Source organism: Pseudonaja textilis, chromosome 4, assembly GCF_049901715.1.
Source record: "Pseudonaja textilis isolate UNSWEBS1 chromosome 4, rPseTex1.2, whole genome shotgun sequence".
NCBI lineage: Eukaryota > Metazoa > Chordata > Lepidosauria > Squamata > Elapidae > Pseudonaja > Pseudonaja textilis.
Window position 1 is genome coordinate 93456345 of NC_141993.1, and position 15692 is coordinate 93472036.

Genomic DNA, 15692 nt, shown 5'->3' on the forward strand with positions numbered 1-15692 from the left:
ACGTTCCTAACAAGTGTTATTTGTTTTCCCGTTACTATTCCTAATTGATTATTTGACTTTAATGATGCTGCTTACGGATACTTTCGTGGGTTATGTTATGATATGTACAAAATAACCCTTGAGTAACAAGGATATGCACATGAAAACGTTTATGAGAGTAGTTATAATAATTCAGCCACACACAGATACACTAAATTGAGTTAAAGTTTACTTTAAGAGATAGCACAGTCCAATAAACGGTCCAGGTCATATACGTTTAACAGTCCAAAGAATATCCAATTACAAAATCTTCTTACCAACCGGTTGCCTTTGTCATCTCCAGTAAACAAAGATATCCAGGTATAAGCACAACAGAGAACCTTAGATAGCAACAGAAGGTCAGCGAGAACAAGCCATGATCTCCAGCTCCCTCTTATGGCGATTCACAATACAATCAACCGATCGGAACATAGGACAGATCAATACAGGAACTTTGTCTTAAAGCTACAAACATACATTGTTGGTTTATAGATTGCCAACCCAACCAATTGGTGGACAGATTCCTAACAGGTTGGATGTCCTGCGTGGGCTGCCTTAAAGCGTCCCCAGAGTTCGTTGGGTGGGCAGGATGTGCCAATTGAATACCGCTTCTGAAGAGGAAGGCGGCCTTATTTCCCAGCCTTGTCCTGCAGCCGAAGGGCCGGTCAGGGGGAAAGTGGGCTAGCGAGGACGGAGGTGTGGCTCTCGCTGCTAGGATCCCTCTCTTCTTCCCCAGCAACCCGCTTTAACCTGGAAACCGAGTGGAAGAACAACTACCCTCGCTTGAGAGAGCTGGACCGGGTGAGTTCCCGTCGGCCTCAAAGCCTCTTGGATGTCTTCTGGGCCTCGGGAGTGGCTTCCACGTGAAGGCCTGTCAGGGGCTCCCCTGGATGGCTGGCCTTGGCCCCTTTCAGACCCGTGGACTTCAACTCCCAGCCAATTCCCCAGCCGACTGAAGTCCTCAAGTCTTAAAGCGGCCAAGGTTGAGAAACAGCGGGCTGGGGATTCTGGGAGTTGAAGTCCACAGGTCTGAAAGGGGCCAAGGTTGGAGACACCCCCCGGTGTAGACCTTCCACAATTACCGGTAGGTCTCAACTTATGCCCAGTTGCTCAATGACTGTTGGAAGTTTTGATAGAGTTCCCCAGGGCTGCTTGAGGGGTCTGGGCTTAGGTCTGATCGTGCAGGGGCTCACTCTGGAGCCAGGCATTTTGGGGTGGGGTGGAGGGTCAGAAGCCTGCTCCAGCTGGACCCCAGCACTGACCTCAGTCCCGGACGAGAGGCGGCTGTCTGGCCTCCTTCTCTCTCCCCGCAAAGTTAAAACTCCCTGGTTGAATTCACTTGCCACCAGCGTTGCGTACCCCAAAATTAAAGCTTGCACAGTATAATTAATTCGTCAAACTTGAGGGGTCCTTGGTGCTCTCTGCGCTTGGTGTTTTTCTTGCAGACGTTTTATTATCCAGCTAGGTAACATTATCTGTGCTAGTAAGGAGTGGGGTTGGGGTTAGGGAAACTCTGCTGCTTCTTAGCGCTGATGATGTTCCCTAGCTGGGTCATGAAACGTCTGCAAGAAAAGCGCCAAGCTCAGAGAGCCCCCAGGAGCCACCCCCCCCATTTCAGCCCTGAGCTAGAAAGATTTTCCTTCATTCATCAAACTGGCACAGAAAGTCTGAAGTTGGAAGACAGATCAGCGCTATCCTCTCCTCCCCCCATGACAGCCCGAAGGGGGGGATCTTGGCCCCAGCTGCCTTGGGACCACTGGGAAGTTTAGCCACTGCAGCCCTTGGCCTTTCCCACCAGGGAGGAAGGGAGTCGTAGTTACACACACACACACACACACACACAGACACCCTTGACAGCCGCCTGCATGGAGGGGGCTGCTCTGGAAGGAACAGGTGCCAGGTGAGGCCAGGTGGAGGGGTGGAGAGGCAGGGCTCTTGGGGCTGCCGGCCTTTGCCCTGCCTAGAGGAGGCGCTTGGGGGCGGGGAGGCGATTCATGGCCCCCAGTGGAGGGCCTAAGTCCCCAGGAGAGGCTGGGGTCTCCACCCCAGGGATCGTCCCCCTCACCTCTTCCGGCACCTGACTCGTCCCTCTTCCCACGTTCGCTAACTCTCCCCCTCTTCTCTGCGCAGAACGAGCTCTTTGAAAAAGCCAAGAACGAAATCCTGGACGAGGTCATCAGCCTGAGCCAGGTGACCCCCAAGCACTGGTACGGTACTCGACTTCTCCCGTTTGGGGTAGGGGCGGGGGGGGGGGGCTGAGCTTAGGATGGGCTGCTTCAGGCGCTCCCTGGGGGCCGTCCAGCGTTGATGGGCCTCCGTGTCTAAGTCACTTGGGAGGCCCCCCGACTCTTCCCCCCTCCCCCCCCAGGCTGTTCTGCTGAGGCTTGGCAGTTCTGCAGCCCCTCCCTCCCCTCCCCTCCCCTCCCCGGGAGAAAACACAGCGGGCGCGGAGGGTCCTCGGCCCGAGACTGAGTGAAACCAGCCGCAGAGGGGGCGGGTCCCGGGCAGCAGTGGAGGAGAAGCGGTTGTGGGAAGCTCTAAATACTCTAAATGGGACCCAGGTGGGCCTGGCCGCCCAGAGAAGGCGCCCCCTGTCAGCGTGCGGAGCCCCCCCAAGCGCCTCCCCCAGGGCCGTATGGGAGCCAGATGCTGCGGGGGTGGGGGGAGGCCGGATTGGGAGCCCTGGGTGGGACGGGCCTCCTGGCTGCTGAGGTCCCAGGGGGGTAGGGTGGTGATTTTGGGCTTTGCGGGCTCTGGCTTCTATAGAACAGAATAACAGAGTTGGAAGGGACCTCGGAGGTCTTCTAGTCCAGCCCCCTGCCCAAGCAGGAGACCCTAGACCAGGGGTCCCCAAACTTGGCAAACTGAAGACTGGTGGAGTTCAACCCTGGGAGTTGGAAGTCTACCAGTCTTAAAAGTTGCCACGTTTGGAGGCTGCTGCCCGAGACCGTTTCCGGCTGTCCAGTCTCTCCCGAAAAGCCTCCAGCGATGGCGCATCCATCACCCCTGGGGGCAACCTCTCCCCCCCTGCTGGGAAATTCCTCCCAAATTCCTCCCAGGCTGCTTCTCCCCTGGGCTAGTTTCCCTCTGTTATGTCTCCTCCTGCCTTCTGGGGCTTTGGAGAAGAGGGGGGGCTCCTCCTTGCCTGCAGCAGCCCCTCCAATATGGGGACACCCTGCGGCCGTGTCACCCCGGTTCTTCTCCTCATGAAAATGTTTCCTTTCCTTTCCCCCTGGGAGATTTTGTTCCTAAGAACGCCAAAAAGTTACAAGACGCCCGACACACTTTGGATTTGCCTCTTGGATGGGGTGTGCCTGTGTGCGTGTGTGTGTTTGTGGGTCTGCTCTTGAGCAGAAGAGCCTGGTTTGGCAGGCGCATCTCTTGGCCCAAGACGAGAGGAATGTCTGCTTTCACTTTCCAGGCCTCTTTCCCATTTTTATTCTCTAAACGCTTCGTGCCCTTTTAAAAGTTCTCATAAATAACTTTCCCAGAGCCGCTTGGAGCCCCTCCCCGCTCCCCTCCTTGGCGCTGCGACTCCAGCGGGATCTCGGAGCTTTCGAGAGGCATCCCGGGAGGAGCCGCTTCCCGGCCAGAAAACCGTTTTCCTCCCTTTCGCCCCTCGCCCTCCTTTCCCTTCCGCCGAAGGAGCTGCTCAGGCTTGGGGTGCCACCTGCCTGTTACCCTCGTTTTGGACCCATCAACCTGCCATTCCCACCGTGTTCATTTCCCGTCTCATTGATCCGGAGCTAATTCCGAATTCCTTGTGCTCCGAATTCTGTCTTCCTGCCTTGCCCTCTTGAGTATTACGGATCCTCTCGGACTGGGGTTGTGCCTTACTCCAAATCAGAGCCTCCAGTCTTGGCCACAAAGCTGGCTGGGGGACTCTGGGAGTTGAAGCCCACCCGTCTTAAAGTGGCCAAGGTTGGAGACCCCTGCTCCAAATCCTCACTCCCAATCCGCGACCACCTCCGCTGCGTTCCTAGAAGGTGTGCGGCCTCCACACGTGTTGCCCTAGTGCTTCCGGTGACAGCCTGGTTCACGCAGTCAAGAGAAACGGGTTGGATCCTCACAACGTGTGGAATCGCACACAAACCCCCACCCAGCGCCGTTCCTTTCATCGGTTTTTCGCGGAGGGCGCAGGAAGTGGCAGCCGCCTTTGCGTGTTTCTGAGTCACGGATACATTTCTGCCCGTTCCCCCAAAAGGGTTCAAGGCGGCTGGAATCCACGTGGATAGTTATGTTTGCAGTGCAGGGAGGTTAATTTTCTTCATCAAAGTGGCCGTTTAAGCGGAAAGGTGGGCTTATATACCAGGGCAGAAGGAGTTTGGTTCACTAGTTGAAATTTAATTTACTGGTTCTGAGTTTCAGGTGAGAGTCGTAACAAATGACTGAGAAAATGGAGCGAGGTTGCCCTTCACGGCTTTTAACGCCATACGGTTTTCTGTTTTTTAAGTCATTTTCTTTTTATTGTATGGAAAAGATTAAGAGACAAAATCTGAAAGGAGAAACGAACAGAGAGAAAACAAAGCTAGACAGGAACATTTTAAGAAGTGAATTAAAAGGAACAAAAGACAAAAACGTCACCCGCATCCTGCCCCTCCAGTCGCATGCCGACCAATTCATGGCAAGAGCGATGATGAAGGCAGGAAGGCCGCCCTCCAGGCCTCTTCAGGGCCTCCTGGCAGGTTGTGGGGGAGATGGCGAGGACGTGTCGTTGAGCGACCTCCTCGGCCGGCCTTGGGGGCCGCTGTAGAGTCTCTCTTGGAAGCAGAAGACGGGCAGGGAGTCAAGATTACCAGGGCCCTGAAAAGGGGGGACTTGCGACCGTGGCTGCACCCCCCTCCCCCCCTTTTTTGGTCACATGGTCCAAATCCAGAGGCTTCGGCCACTTACTCCTACTTACGACAGTCCAGGGATAATGTGATCCCCTTTTGCGACCGTTTGAGCAGCAGAGTCCACGGGGGAAGCCAGATTCAGGTTAAGGACCGCGGTGATCTGCTTAATAACCAGGTCACAGAACGGGGCCAAGCTCTCTTGGCGATTGCCTCCCTGGGCGGTGGAGAGGCTGGGCTCCGCGGCTGGCTGAGGCTTTGCTGCTGGCTCCTCCCTGGCGCTGCTTCCCCCCACCTCCTCCTGCGCTTCCCCCAGGGAGGAGATCCTGCAGAAGTCCCTCTGGGAGAGAGTCTCCACCCACGTGATCGAGAACATCTACCTCCCAGCCGCCCAGTCTCTGAACGCCGGCACCTTCAACACCACCGTGGACATCCGGCTGAAGCAGTGGACGGACAAGCAGCTGCCCAACAAGGCCGTAGAGGTGGGTGGCGGCCAGACTCTCCTCCTCACCTCCCCCCCTCGCCCCCGGCTCCCCAGTGAGACCCCCTAAGCCGAGGAGCGAGTCCGCTTGGCCTTCTGGGCCCGTTGGGTCACTTGGGGAAAGAAGAGCCTTCGGGCCCTTTGGGAGCGGAAGGCGCCCTTCGCACTAAGGCCGTGGGGGGGGGGGCAAGACAGGAGAACGCCAGGCCTGGGGGGTTCTGGGAGCGGAAGGCGGCACGTCTGGACGACTGGAGAGACCCTTTCAGGAGAGAGAGCCCCCTCCCCTCTCCCTCTCCTGCCCCTGGGGCCCTCGCCCGCAGGGGACGGGGGCTCCGGGCCTGAGCCGGTGGGGCTCAGGGACGGGGCAGGGGGTGCCTCGCCCGCCGTCGCTTATTGTGCCCCTCCTGCCCCTGGGCAGGTGGCCTGGGAGACCCTGCAGGAGGAGTTTTCCCGCTTCATGACGGAGCAGAAGGGCAAGGAGCACGACGACATCTTCGACAAGCTGAAGCAGGCGGTGAAGGAGGAGAGCATCAAGCGGCACAAGTGGAACGAGCGGGCGGAGGACAGCCTGGTAAGGCCTCCCCCCTCCCTGGGGGCGGGAGGGGGTGGGAGGGGGGTGAAAGGGGGGGGCCCTCCTGACGCCCCGTGCTCTCCCTGGGCAGCGGGTGATCCAGCACAACGCCCTGGAGGACCGGTCCATCTCGGACAAGCAGCAGTGGGACGCCGCCATCCAGTTCATGGAGGAGACCCTGCAGAGCCGCCTGAAGGACAGTGAGTGGCCCTCCCCCTCCCCCCCTTTCTTCCTCCTCATTCCCTCCCTCCCTCCCCCCTCCCTCCCTGGGGCCTCCGGCCTCTCCTGGGCCACCTCGTGGCTGCTGCTGGGAAGGCCCAGCCGGGGTGGCTTCCTGAGCAAAGGGGGGCAGCGGTTCCTGGGTCCGAGGCTCGGGAGGGGGGAGCCCCCTCTGGGACGGGGCTGTGCCCCCCGGCTCTATCCGGCGAGGCTCCTCCCTGGGGACTGAGGGGGGCCGCGTGTCTCGCTCCTCTCCAGCGGAATCCGTCATTGAAGACATGGTGGGCCCGGACTGGAGGAAGAGGTGGCTCTACTGGGTGAAGCGCACCAAAGAGCAGGTACGGGGCGCTCGGCTCTTCCTCCTGGGGGGGTTCTCCCCCCCCCACCGTGGCCGGCTGCAGAGCCTTGGGGGCGGCCTTCCCTCCGGCTCCTGGCCCTCGGGAACCTGCTTCCCAGCACAGAGCACGTTCCTCCTCCAGCGGGGGGCTATGGAGGCTCCTGCCGCCTCCTCTGCCCCCTCCGGGCCTGGAGGCCCGCCTGGAGCGGCCCAAAGGACGAGCTCTTCTGTCTCCTGCCTGCCAGACGATCCGCAACGAGACCAAAAACGAGCTGGAGAAGATGATGAAGTGCAACGAGGAGCATCCGGCTTACCTGGCCAACGATGAGGTCACCACCGTCCGGAAGAACCTCGAGGCCCGAGGGTGGCCGTGGACCCCTGCTTGGTGAGGGCCCTCGCGGGAGGGCGGACACGGCTGGGCAGGGAAACCTTTGAGGGCGGGCAGCCTGCGGTTGGGCCTTCTGCTCAGGGCTGGGGCCTTGGGAGGGGAGGGGCCTTCCCAGGACTGACCCCCCGCCTCCCCGCCTGCCCCCAGATCAAGGACACCTGGCACCAGGTCTACAGGCAGCACTTCCTGAAATCCGCCCTGGGCCACTGCAACCTCTGCCGGAGGGGCTTCTACTACTACCAGAGGCACTTTGTGGACTCGGAGGTAAGCGGGGGGCCGCGGGGGTGCTCTGGTGTAGTCCCACTAGGTGGCAGCCTTGCCCTGAACATCTGGCCCAGCTGCTCTCGTCTCCTGCCAAGCGCTGGGCTGCCCAGGCCCCTCCTCCTCCTCCTCCTCCTCCTCCTTTCCTGCCTCCCCCCCTCCCTCCCGCCCCTCAGTCCTCAGGGACCTTCCAAGGCCGGCGTTGTGGTCCACTCAGCGTCCAGGACCCCCAACCGTCCGGGGACTCTGGGGAGCCCCAGGAAAGGAGAAGCCTCGGGGGCCCTTGAGCTGAGCAGCCCTTCCTGCTCCCCGAGCTGGGGGGGTCCTCGGCAGACGTTCCATGACCCCACTAGGTCACGTCATCCGTGCTGGTGTCCTAATGACCTGGGGCGACCTAGTTTGGGTCGCAGGACGCCTGCAAGGAACGCCCTCCCAACTGGGCAGCCTCCTCCCCCTGCCAGGTCCGGTGAGCAGAGGACGGCTCAAGGGGCCCCCAAACTCGGCCAGGCTGTGGGAGAATTCTGGGAGTGGAAGTCCAGAAGCCTTAAAGGGGCCAAGTTTGGAGTCCGAACGGGTGGCCTGGTGGCCTGGAAAAGCCATAGGGCCCATCGAGTGGCGGCTCGGAGGATTCTGGGCCGGACTGGGTCCCTTGGGGCGTTTTGTCGCTGTTTTCTTTGGATTGTGTGGCTCTTTTTTAATCCCGTGGGGGGCCTGTTGTCCTTTATATGCAGGCCGATGAACGCCACACACGCACACACACACACACACACACACACACACACACCATGGAAGGAGACGCTCCCTTTATGTAGGGGAGCCGGAAGGCGGCTTTAGTTCAGCAGGTTGCAGGGGAATTTTAATCGTTTTCTCACATTTTAACGTAGTTGTCATTCGGTGGTGGAATCCGTGCGGCAGAGCCGTCTCCCCGGCGGCTGCGGCTGCTGCTCTCCTGGACTCAGCCCCCCGTCCCCCCCCCACTCGCCTGCTGGGCTGGGCTGGGTTTGCAGCCCCCTCCTCTCACACATACACCCACACGCACACGCACACTGCGATGAGCAGGTTCCGGGCCTGACCGCTGTGGTTCTCCCTCTGGTATTCCAGCTGGAGTGCAACGACGTGGTTCTCTTCTGGCGCATCCAGCGCATGCTGGCCATCACCGCCAACACCCTGAGGCAGCAGCTGGCCAACACCGAAGGTGGGAGCCCCTCCCTTCTTCCCTCAGGACTTCTGGCGGGGGGGGGGGAAAGGGAGGGAGAGATGTGGGAGGCCCGGCGGAGGCCCCTCCCGGAGCTGGGAAGCCTCCCCTCCCCACAGGCCGCCTGGCCTCGGCGGCTCCATTCCTGCCAGGGCACCTTCTCCGCCTCAGGGGGCTCCAACCTTGGGGACTTCAACACCCAGAATTCCTCCGCCAGCTGCCCGGGGAACTCTGGGCGTTGAAGTCCCCAGGTGGCCACGGTTGGAGTCCCCCGCTGTAGGACCCCCAACTCCCGGGTCCCTCCGGAGGTGCCCCTCCGGCCCCCTGGGTCCCTGTCTGCTGAGCACCTTTGCCCTCCTGCAGACGGGTCTTCTGTCCCCAGGGTGGCTTCGTTTCCCCTTGGAGGGGTTTCGCTTCTCATCCGGACGTCAGAGCTGAGGAAGCTTCCGGGATGAGAAGCGAAACATCTTCAAGGAAACCCCCCAGTCGCCTCCTGCAGGAGGAGAAGGAAAGGAGAGCACCTTTGGGACCTGGAGGACAAAGCCCGGCTGCCTTTCGGGGGAACCGCACCGTGCCCCCTCCCCCGCAGGAGCCGCTTTGCTAACCCCGCCCCCCCCCCACCCACCCCCGCAGTCAGGCGCCTGGAGAAGAACGTCAAGGAAGTGCTGGAGGACTTTGCGGAGGACGGCGGGAAGAAGGTGGCGCTCCTGACGGGGAAGCGAGTGCAGCTGGCTGAGGACCTCAGTGAGTAGCCCCGGCTGCAGTCCGGGGGCTTGGCCCAGGAAGCCCCTCCCCGCCTCGCCTGAGTCCAGCCTCCCCCAGAGGCCTCGCGGTGAGGCTGCCTCCCCCGGGAGCCGTCCTGGTCCTGGGGCTCCTCCAGCCGGGGAGGAGGGCGGGGGGTCCTTGGGGCTCTCTCCCTTACGGACGTTTCATTACCCAACTATGGAACCTCATCAGTGCTTGAAGGCCGAGGGGGTGGCGAGGAGGAGGAGGAGGAGGAGGAGGATCGGGGGTCCCTTGGGGCTCTTTGGGTGGTTTTCCCACAGACGCCGTTACCCGACTGGAGAACCTCATCGGGGCTGGAAGGGGGGACTGCTCTCTGCCCATGGGGGGAGGGCTTGCCCTCTCGGGGGTGGGGGTGTCCTTGAGTTCCTCCTGGTCAGCCCCCTAACCCAGGAGACGGGGTGCTCTCCGCTCGGCTCCCCTTCCGACCAGCCCTGCCCAGGGTTCCCTCCTGCAGGCAGCGGGGGAAAGGGGGGCTGCGGGGGTCTCCTTCGCCAGCGGCCGTGTTTGCCCCCTCCCCAAAAGAAAGGCAGGTGCCTTCTGGGTGGGGAGGGGGCAGCCAGGTTCCTGCCAGGCCAGGCAAAGGGCGGGGGGGCAGAACCTCCGGGGGTTGTGCTGGCTGGAGGGGGAGCGTTTCCTGGCCCCCCAGAGCCTCCCCAGCTGGGAGTCTTGCCTGGAGGCCCCTCGGCTCTGCAGAGGCTGCCCTGGAAGGGGGGAGGGGCTGCCACCCCCCACCCCCGCCAGCCTGCCAGCCCCCCGCCCAGGCGCAGCTTCCTCTCTGCCCCAGGAGGGTCTCGGCCAGACCTGAAAGCCCCGGGGTGGGGGGCTGGGAGCCTTTCCAGCTCTCAGGGTCTTCGGCTGAGCAGAAACCACACACAGGGAGGCCTCACTTAGTGGCTGTTCAAAGTTATGACAGTGAGAAAAAAGGGACTTAGGGCCATTTTCCACACTTACGACCATTGCAGCCTCTCCCGGTCCCGCGATTGACATTCGGACGTTGCACAACTGACTCGTACTTATGACGGCTGCCGTGTCCCTGGGTCACATGGCCCACTTTTGGGGCCTCCTGACAAGCCGAGTGGAGGGGAGAAATCCCTTCCCAGCCGGGGGGGCCGTTGTGACCCCCCCCCCCAGGGATCCACTCAACACGCCTGGCAGGAAAAGCCGCCCAAAGGGACAAAATGCACCGAACTCCCTTCCCTCCTGGGCTCAAGTGGGGCTGTAGGTCGAGGACTGTAAGGCAGTCGGTCTTTGTGGCAGGAGGAGCCCTGGGAAGCGGGCAGCCGTGGCCCCTCTGGCCTTGAGGCGGGGGGGTTCAGCGCAGAGCATCAGCCTGTTGAAAGGGGCCATGGAGCCCCCTCTGGTCGTGGCACGGGGGGTCTTCCTACCTGCCCTCACTGTTCCCCCCAAAATCTGCTCGTGGTCCCTGGGAGGGAATTCGGGGGGTTTCAAGGGCTTTCTGTGGCACCCTGATCAGCCCCCTCAGCTGCTTCATAAAAGTAGCAATCAAAGATCATCTAGTTGGTCTCCAAAGCGTCACCTGGCTCTACCTCTGGGGATTACAGGGCTGCTCCTCCTCCCTTGGGGATCCCCCCCCCAAAAGGATCCTGGCAGCTCCTCGGGATTGGGACGGGCAGGTACTTACACACACACACACACACACACACACACATGCCCCTCCCTCCGTGGGCGAGGGCGGAGATCTCCTTTCGCCAGGAATCCCACCCCCTCGCAGCTTCTTACTTGTTGAGACCGACCTCTAAGTGGAGGGACTAGCAGAGGCCTGGAGGGGAGAGGAAGGGGGCTGATTGCAGGCCCCCCACCCCCACGGAGCCCCCCCCACCCCCTTGCCTGGGAGCCTTGGGGAGGTGGAAGGGCCCCTCCCGGGTCTGGAGCCGTGGAGGGGGGGCCCTGCTGGCTGGGACAGGAGGTTGACTGGCTTCAGCTCTCCGCTTCCCCTCCCTGGCATCCCTGGGGTGGTGGGCAGGGGCTCGGGGGCACCCTCTGGGCTCCCCCTCTGGGCTCCCCCTCCACCCTGGCAGGGGGGGACCCCTCCTCTCTCTGACCCAGACCCTCCTCCCCGGGAAAGCCCCCGTTTCCCCTCCGTCCTGGGATTCCTTCAGCCGCTGGCGGGAGTGTGTGGGGGCGTCTTAAAGGTTGCCAGGCTCCGTCTTCTCCACGCTTGGCCCGGAGCCCCCCCCGCCCCCCCCCTCGCATTGGTGGGAGCCTGGCCCGGCCCGGAAGGAGCGAGCAGGGTGTGCAAGGCCCGTGGGGAGGGGGCCCCCACTCCGTGTCCCGTGGCTCCAGCTGGGCCGGACTGGGGGGCCTTTGGAGGCTCTGGGGGTCCCCCTCGCCCTGGCTCTCCCTGGGCTGCTGCCCATCCCGCTCCAAGGGCTCCCCCCCCCGCCTGGCTTTGTCTGGGGGCTCCCTGGCCTTCCCCGATGAGCTGACGGGGGGGGGGAGGAAGGCTGGGCCGTCTGGCCGCCTCACGTCTGGGCCTCTCAGGGAACCCCAGGCGGGGGCAGAGCCCAGACCAGCCCCTCCTTCTTCCGCCCGTCAGGGGGAGGGCGAACAGGGCCGGCCTTTGTGGCCCAGCCGAGAAAGGGCCCCTCCCCCGTTTCCGTCTTGACCGCTTTCTCTGCTGGCAGCACAAAGGCCCCCGACGGGCGGCCCCCCCCGCCGTGCCCTGACCCTCCGCCTGCCCCCCACCCCCATCTGGTTTCCAGCCTGGGAAGGAAGGGCGGGGGCGCTGCCCATCAGTCTCTCCCTGCTGGTGATGGATGGGGGTCCTGCCTCCCCCCAGTTTGGCCTTTTCCTCTGGGCCGAGCCCAAGGGGGGCCTTCCTGTCAGATCGCCCCACTCCAGCAGCTGTTGGCCCCACTGGGGTCCTCCCTGGGGCGCAGCAGCCGAGGCAGGGTCCCGGGGGGGTGGGTCTCGGCTGGTGGTCCTGGGGGATTGGCAGTTGAGGCCCTGCAGCCCCCCTGGGTGCCTTTAACAGGAGCTTCCTGGGTGCCCCGGTCTTCCTGGGGGGCATTTCAGCTGCACCCCCTGCCGGCTTCGCCTGGGGAAAGGGCCGAGGACACTCAGAGGCCGGGAGACTAAAACCCATAGGAAGAACGGCTGCAGGGGCTGGAGAGTTTGGCTGGTCGAGGGAAGGGGAGGACCAGGGGAGACAGGAGAGCGTCTCCCGGTATTCTGGGAGGGGCTGCCCCAGAGAGGGTGGGGGGGGGCTCCAAAGCGCCTGAAGGCAGGAGGAGAAACATCAGGGGCATCCAGGGGAGGAGAAACTTCCTAACTGGGAGGACGATTGTCCGGCTTTGTCTTCCCTGGAGGTTTTTAAGAAGAGACCGGACAGCCCCTTGGGTCAAGTCGTGTAGGGTCTAGAAGACCTCCAGGGTCCCTCCCAGCTGTATTCTGACGGACTGGTCCTGAGGGCCAAGATGCCCCCGGCTGATCCCGGGCGGTTGTGCCTGAAGGCCCCTCCCCACCGTGAGCGGAGCCCCCCCGGCCCCCTGGGCAGGGTCTCCCTGTGGGTTCAGACCCTCATGACAGCTCAATTAGCCTCTGGCTGAGCCCGGATCAGCGGATTAAGGCCGAGGAGACGAGTGGCCCACGGAGGCCGTTTCATCGGGGGGACAAAGCGCCTGCAGGGATGAAGGGCCCTCCGAAGCCGCTGAATGGCGGGGGGCTCCCTTCATCCTGCCTCGGGCAGCGTTGGGAGAGGGGATTACGGGGGTATTCATGGGACGGCTCATCCCTTGAGCAAACACCCAGTCAATGGCAGGAGCCGGGCATTCGGCCGCTGCGGGAGCCTGCGTCTTGTGCCTGGGAGGGGGCCTGGGGGGTGGGGTGGGGGGTCCTTGTGTTGGGAGAAGCAGGGTGTTCCTCTCCCGCCCTCCCGGGGGCCATTGCCTGGCGCCCTTCCTCGACATCTGGGGGGCAGAGAGTCGCCTTGGGCAAAGCGGGGAAAGGCCTCCAGGTGGGCACAGAATCCAGGTGGGCAGATCTCAAGGTGCCCCTGAGGGAAGAATAAGGGCGGGGCTGCACCTTGCCAGCCGGGCCCCTCGCTGCCTCCCAGGCCCAGAATCTGCCCTGACTCTCCCGGCTCCTGGCTCTGCCAGGGAGACGGGGCCGGGTGGCTGCTTGTCTCGGCAGCTCTTCTGCCCAGGGCACCAATCCTGGCCTCTGGCAGGTCGCCCTTCGGTGCTTCGACAGGCGAGGAGCACCGCCTGGATTCCCACGTTGCCCCTCCTTTTCCTGGGGGTCCCCCGGGGTCAGAGTTCGAGGCCTTTGGCGCCTCCCGCCTGCTGGAGAAGCACCGGGGGGGGGGGCACCTTTCGGAGAGGGCTGAGAGAGGGCCCGGCTCCTCTGCTGGGGGGGGGCAGGATTTGGCTCACACCCCCATCCCCGAAGCCCCCCTCAATTTTCACGCGTTTGAATTGTACTTCTGGGAGTTTCAGGAACCGGAGGTAACTAATAACTTGCTAGGGAAGACAATTGTGCAAACTCCTTTTTTTTCCCCTAAGTGACGGATTTAAATGAAAACTCTACTAATTGAAATTCGAGGTGTCCCAAGTTTAAGCTCTTGCCGGCTTTCTGTCCAGCCCCCCCTAGATCAGCAGCCTCCCACTGGCTGGGGAATTCTGGGAGTTGAAGTCCACAAGCCTTAGAGGAGCCAGGCTTGGAGAGCCCCCGCCTGGGAGGAGGCAGGTCCGGGAGCTCGGCTGGCTGAGCCACGGCGGGGCCTGCAGTCGGTCCTCCAGCGACCGCGGAGGCATCGGAGACCCTGCCCGGCCTCCCTCGACTCCCTTAAGGCAGGGACTGGATTTCTCTCCGCAGAAAAAGTCCGGGAAATCCAGGAGAAGCTGGAAGTCTTCATCGAGGCCCTTCATCAGGAGGAGAAGTGACGGCTTCCCCAGGTGAGTCTGCTGAGCTGCTTGGATGAAGGGACTCGGGTTGGCCTGGCCAGGCGCTGCCTGCCCCGGTCTGAAATGGATCCTCCCAGGGGGGACGGGATGGGGCTCGTCCGGTGTTTGAGGGGCTGCCCCAAGGAAGAGGGGGGGGTCCACCTGTCCCCCAGGGCACCGGAAGGCCAGATTGATGGGTGGAAGTGGATCAAGGAGAGAAGGAGGAATTTCCTGCCTGGGGGCTCCCACCTTGGAGGCTTTTAAGGAGAGATTGGACGGCCCTTTGTCTGGGACGGTAGAGAGTCTCCTACCTGACCAGGGGGTTGGACTAGAAGACCTCCAGGGTCCCTTCTAACTTTGCTCTTTATTGTCTTAAAGGTGCTTATGCCCAAAGGCAACCGGACCGTTTTTCCCCAGAGGAGGAGGAGGAGGAAGACCTTTTGCTCCTTCCCCTGGGGGAAGAGGAGGAATGCCAGATGCCAGGACCACCAAGGAGGCTTCTGGGATGACAAGCGAAGCCTCGTCCTCCTCCAGGAGAAGCCGCGGTCCGGTTGCCTTTGGGAGAAAGCGCCTTGGAGAGGGCCGAGGCCGGGATGGCTGAGGAGCCCCGCAGACCACCTGCAATCCAGTTTATTCTCGGGGCACCCCCAGTCTTGGGCCTGCCAATCGGGGTCCCAGCAGCCTCTGAGGCCGGCACCCTTTCTTTTGAGCCTAAGTCCCTTCAGTCCCTGCCTGTGAACTCCTGGGGTGGCTTGGACCCAGAACTCGGGGGGAAGGGGGGGGACACGGGGGGGGGCTCTGCTGCAGGGGGAGGGAGCAGAGGAGCGGGAGGGACAGGGCAGCTGCCCGCCTGGATGGCCGCTTTGTCTTTCCTTCCCCGGGCCAGTGGCACGCCTCTTGTTTTCCAGTGGGATGGAAGGAAGGAAGGAAGGAAGGAAAAACTCCCGGGAGGCAAAAGAACTGCTCCGCGGTTTGTGGCGAGCGTCCCTCTGCTGAACCGTTTTGGACTCTCCCGGAATGTTCCAGAAGGAGGTGCTGCTCTTAGAAGGAGACGGTCGCTTCATCGATGCTCTTCGGAAGGAGAAGCAGAGCGAGGAACCGGGACTTTCTGTGGCGTCCTTGAAGTGGCCGCTTGTGGGTGGGGTCCAGACTCTGCAATTCTGTTTTTACTTGGAAGACGGCGGGATAGGCAGGAGGGAGGGGCTTCCGTCCTCTCCCTTCATCCCCATTGCGTGTAAACCAAGGAGCTTAAAATAATAAAATGTTGGCATCTGTTCCGTCCGTCTGTAGCCCCTCCGGAGGGAGGCTGGGCCTGTGGGCACAGTGGGCTGAGATCTTCCACCCACCCACCCAGGGAACTGACCTGTAACTCTGGCAGAGCGATTGCAGGTGGGCCGGAGGGCACCTGAGGAAGGCAGAGGCAACCCCAGCGATGGTCCCCACGGGTTGGCAGGGGGCTCCTCCTGCAAACTTGTTTGGATGCCGCTGTCAGGTGGAGCCGCAGAGCTCCCCGTCTTTCGGGAAACCGGATCGTGGGTTGAAAGGGCCACCTGGCCAGGGGGCTAGCAGAGGAACACGGGGGGCTCAGCCGTCCAGGGTGATGCGTGACCCTGGGAGAACCACTCGGGAGTTTCTCCTCCCAGGGGCTGCCTGAGCCCCCAAATGAAAGGCTTCCGGCCTCTGCAAGTGGCCCCGCTTGC

At 62.2% G+C, this 15692-nt stretch overlaps 1 protein-coding gene across 1 annotated transcript in view; it reads left to right on the forward strand.

Annotated features, from left to right (window-relative positions):
• The window catches only part of OPA1 (OPA1 mitochondrial dynamin like GTPase), a 47225-nt gene extending 31958 nt beyond the window's left edge, over positions 1-15267 (forward strand). Inside the window, 13 exon segments of the mRNA XM_087933774.1 lie at positions 755-819; positions 2149-2225; positions 5167-5332; positions 5750-5902; positions 5994-6102; positions 6380-6459; positions 6704-6821; positions 6824-6843; positions 6994-7110; positions 8209-8302; positions 8936-9046; positions 13925-14008; positions 14901-15267. Coding sequence (XP_087789900.1) covers positions 755-819; positions 2149-2225; positions 5167-5332; positions 5750-5902; positions 5994-6102; positions 6380-6459; positions 6704-6821; positions 6824-6843; positions 6994-7110; positions 8209-8302; positions 8936-9046; positions 13925-13992 — 1178 coding nt within the window. The 3' untranslated portion in view covers positions 13993-14008; positions 14901-15267.
• Positions 15268-15692: the final 425 nt, after the last annotated feature.